The sequence below is a fragment of the Prunus persica genome, chromosome G8 (genome assembly GCF_000346465.2).
Source record: "Prunus persica cultivar Lovell chromosome G8, Prunus_persica_NCBIv2, whole genome shotgun sequence".
NCBI classification, from domain to species: Eukaryota; Viridiplantae; Streptophyta; class Magnoliopsida; order Rosales; family Rosaceae; genus Prunus; species Prunus persica.
In genome coordinates this window covers 10,907,805-10,910,512 of record NC_034016.1, presented here as the reverse complement: position 1 = coordinate 10,910,512, position 2,708 = coordinate 10,907,805, and the positions used below count along the sequence as shown (strand labels likewise).

The following is a 2,708-nucleotide window of genomic DNA, read 5'->3' as shown; positions in this document are numbered from 1 at the left end:
TTGAGGTTGTTTTCTCCAATTTGCGCCCATAATGCACCACTTCGAAAGGAATGGCTAGACAAGTCAAACTCACTATTTTGCTGAGAGTTTTTATTTTTTCTCACTCTTTATGCATAATTTCACATTTTGCGAGGTGAAAGTTTCGATTTTTGTTATTTTCATATTTTGGTTTGAGGTTAATTAGCTTCATTTTTAAGTTTGTTGTTCATATTTTCAGAGAGCAAGATTTTGAGATTTTCTATCAATTTTCTAGGAGTATTCAAGCTTTCATGTTCTAGGATTAACACTTGTTCCCCCTTATTCCGCTGTGTTATTTAGTAATAAAATGTATAGAGAGGTCACCATGGTAAACACATTGAAGCAAGAATCTAAGGAAGCAAATACAGAGTGAAGAGAGAAAAAAGAGAGAACTAATTGTCAATCTACATCGAACCAGACAACTAGCAAGCTAGTCAACTAGAAAGGTGAAAGCATGATCGACAATCAATGAAACAGAAGAATTCATTCGAAGATTCTTTGGTCCACTCCCTATCAGTTCTTGCATGTCTGCAAAAGCACTTTCAGTGTGATAATGCTCCAATTGGACAACTTTTTCCCCTTGATGGTGCTCTAAGTTTTTTGGTATTTATGTCCCTGGCCACATGCGTTTAATTGTCTTTGGATAACACTCCCATATAGGAAAAAAGATGTCTTTTATTTTGGTAGGCCTCCAACTTAAAGTTGACTTTAAAATATTAATTCATCTCTTTCTGGACCTTCTCTTTTCTTACTATATATATACAGTATTCATCTCTTTCAGGCACTTGGATTTGTCGAAATTTACATATGTTTACAAATTTGTCAATGTCATTTTTAGGGTTCTGTTCCCCCCGTCAATTGTGATTTCAACAAGAAATAATTGGTACCCGTCTAAGACTTTAGTTGCATACAACTGTGATTTAGGGACCCTCGAATCAATTAAACACTTTTCAAGGGACAGTATATTAATCCATCATGGAGTATATAAATGCCCTAGTTCACTAACTTAATCACTAGCTAGTTCTTAATTCCATCTTTCTGTTAACTTTCGACAAAATGAGCAGTATATCTGTGAGTGTGAATGGAAAATGCCAAGTTCCCCCTGGTTTCAGATTTCAACCAACGGAAGAAGAGCTCTTGCTATATTACCTGAGGAAGAGGGTTTCATGTGAGAAGATCGATCTGGACGTAATTCGTGATATTGATCTCACTAAGCTTGAGCCATGGGACATTCAAGGTACGTAATGCATCTATATATATAGGGTTTAACCGTAATGGTCCTTAAATTTATACCCAAATTTCGTTTTGGTTAATTTTGATTTGATTAGAAAAACAACCGAGTTATATGTAATGTGTTCTGTAGCAGAAAAATGCAAAATAGGAAGCTTACCTCAAAATGACTGGTACTTGTTTAGCCACAAGGACAAGAAGTATCCAAGTGGGACGCGAACAAATCGGGCAACCATTGCTGGGTTTTGGAAGGCCACAGGGCGTGATAAGGTGATATACAGCAACAGTAAGCCAATTGGGTTGAGGAAAACTCTCGTGTTCTACAATGGCAGAGCTCCACATGGAGAAAGATCTGATTGGCTCATGTACGAATATAACCATATTGTAAGCCTTTTTGTCTTTCTAAATTCTTGATGAAAAAAGTATCCTAAGCGCCTTAGAAAGTCTAACTATTAATTTCTTGTTTTGTCACTAACTTCAATTCGTGAAAATCGCACTTCTCATGATTGTTGTGATGTTGTCAGATTGTGAATATGAATCAATAGTCAAGTTAGTGACTTGAATGTAGGGTTACTAACTTGAATATGTTAAAATCGCCCACTTCCCATAATTATTATGCCAAAATGTTGTCTTGTCTTAACTTGTCATAACGTGAATCTAAACCAGTGATCTGCTAGAGTAATAACAGATTACGAGTTAGTTAGCTCAGCTATTAGAAGAGTTAGTTGTTCATATTCTTAGACTCTGAATAATTTCTTCTTCGTATTTCTTCTTGCTTAACGTGATCAACTTGATTCTTACTTGAATGTATGACTTAAATTTACAAACAAATTAATGATTTGTAAAGAACATTGCTTTGGCTATAGAATATGAAAATTAAGTACCACTTTCTTACAACTTTTGAATATGATATATTTTGCTGTTATTGTTTTTTTTTTCCTTAAATCCAAGGTCTCCAATGCTATGGGAGGGGCAGCAACAGAGGAAGAGGGATGGGTGGTGTGTCACATATTCATCAGGAAAAAGAAGAACTTGAAAACCTTAAACAGCCCTAGCAATTCGTCCTTCAACTACATGGGAATTAATACAGGTCGTATGTTGGAATCATACTATGATGAAGGATCTTTGGAGCAAATGTTTCAGCAAATGGAAAGGAATTGTAAAGAAGAGAATAAGGCAGAGGTGGTCAAATACAATACTAAACCCTTAATATACACCAGCAACCAGGTGATTGGCGGCCCTGATCCCAAGTCCTTGCATCAAATTGTCTCAGGACTCACCAGTTGGGCAGCCTTTGATCGCCTAATTGCTTCCCAGCTCAATGGCCACACAGCTTAGTGCATCGATGATCATCATCAACTACAATTACCAAAACCAGGACGTCTTTAAGATCAAATCTTAATTATCATGCTCCCCTGGCTAATACGGCAACAATTTGTGTGTGCATACATACATACAGA

The 2,708-nt window shown here is 36.4% G+C and overlaps 1 protein-coding gene across 1 annotated transcript; it reads left to right on the top strand.

The window, feature by feature from the left end:
* On the top strand, positions 1,045-2,673 carry LOC18766466 (NAC domain-containing protein 43). The gene is made up of 3 exons (XM_020570830.1): positions 1,045-1,255; positions 1,385-1,632; positions 2,200-2,673. The coding sequence occupies exons 1-3, from the start codon at positions 1,075-1,077 to the stop codon at positions 2,584-2,586; spliced, it is 816 nt and encodes a 271-aa protein (XP_020426419.1). The 5' UTR covers positions 1,045-1,074; the 3' UTR covers positions 2,587-2,673.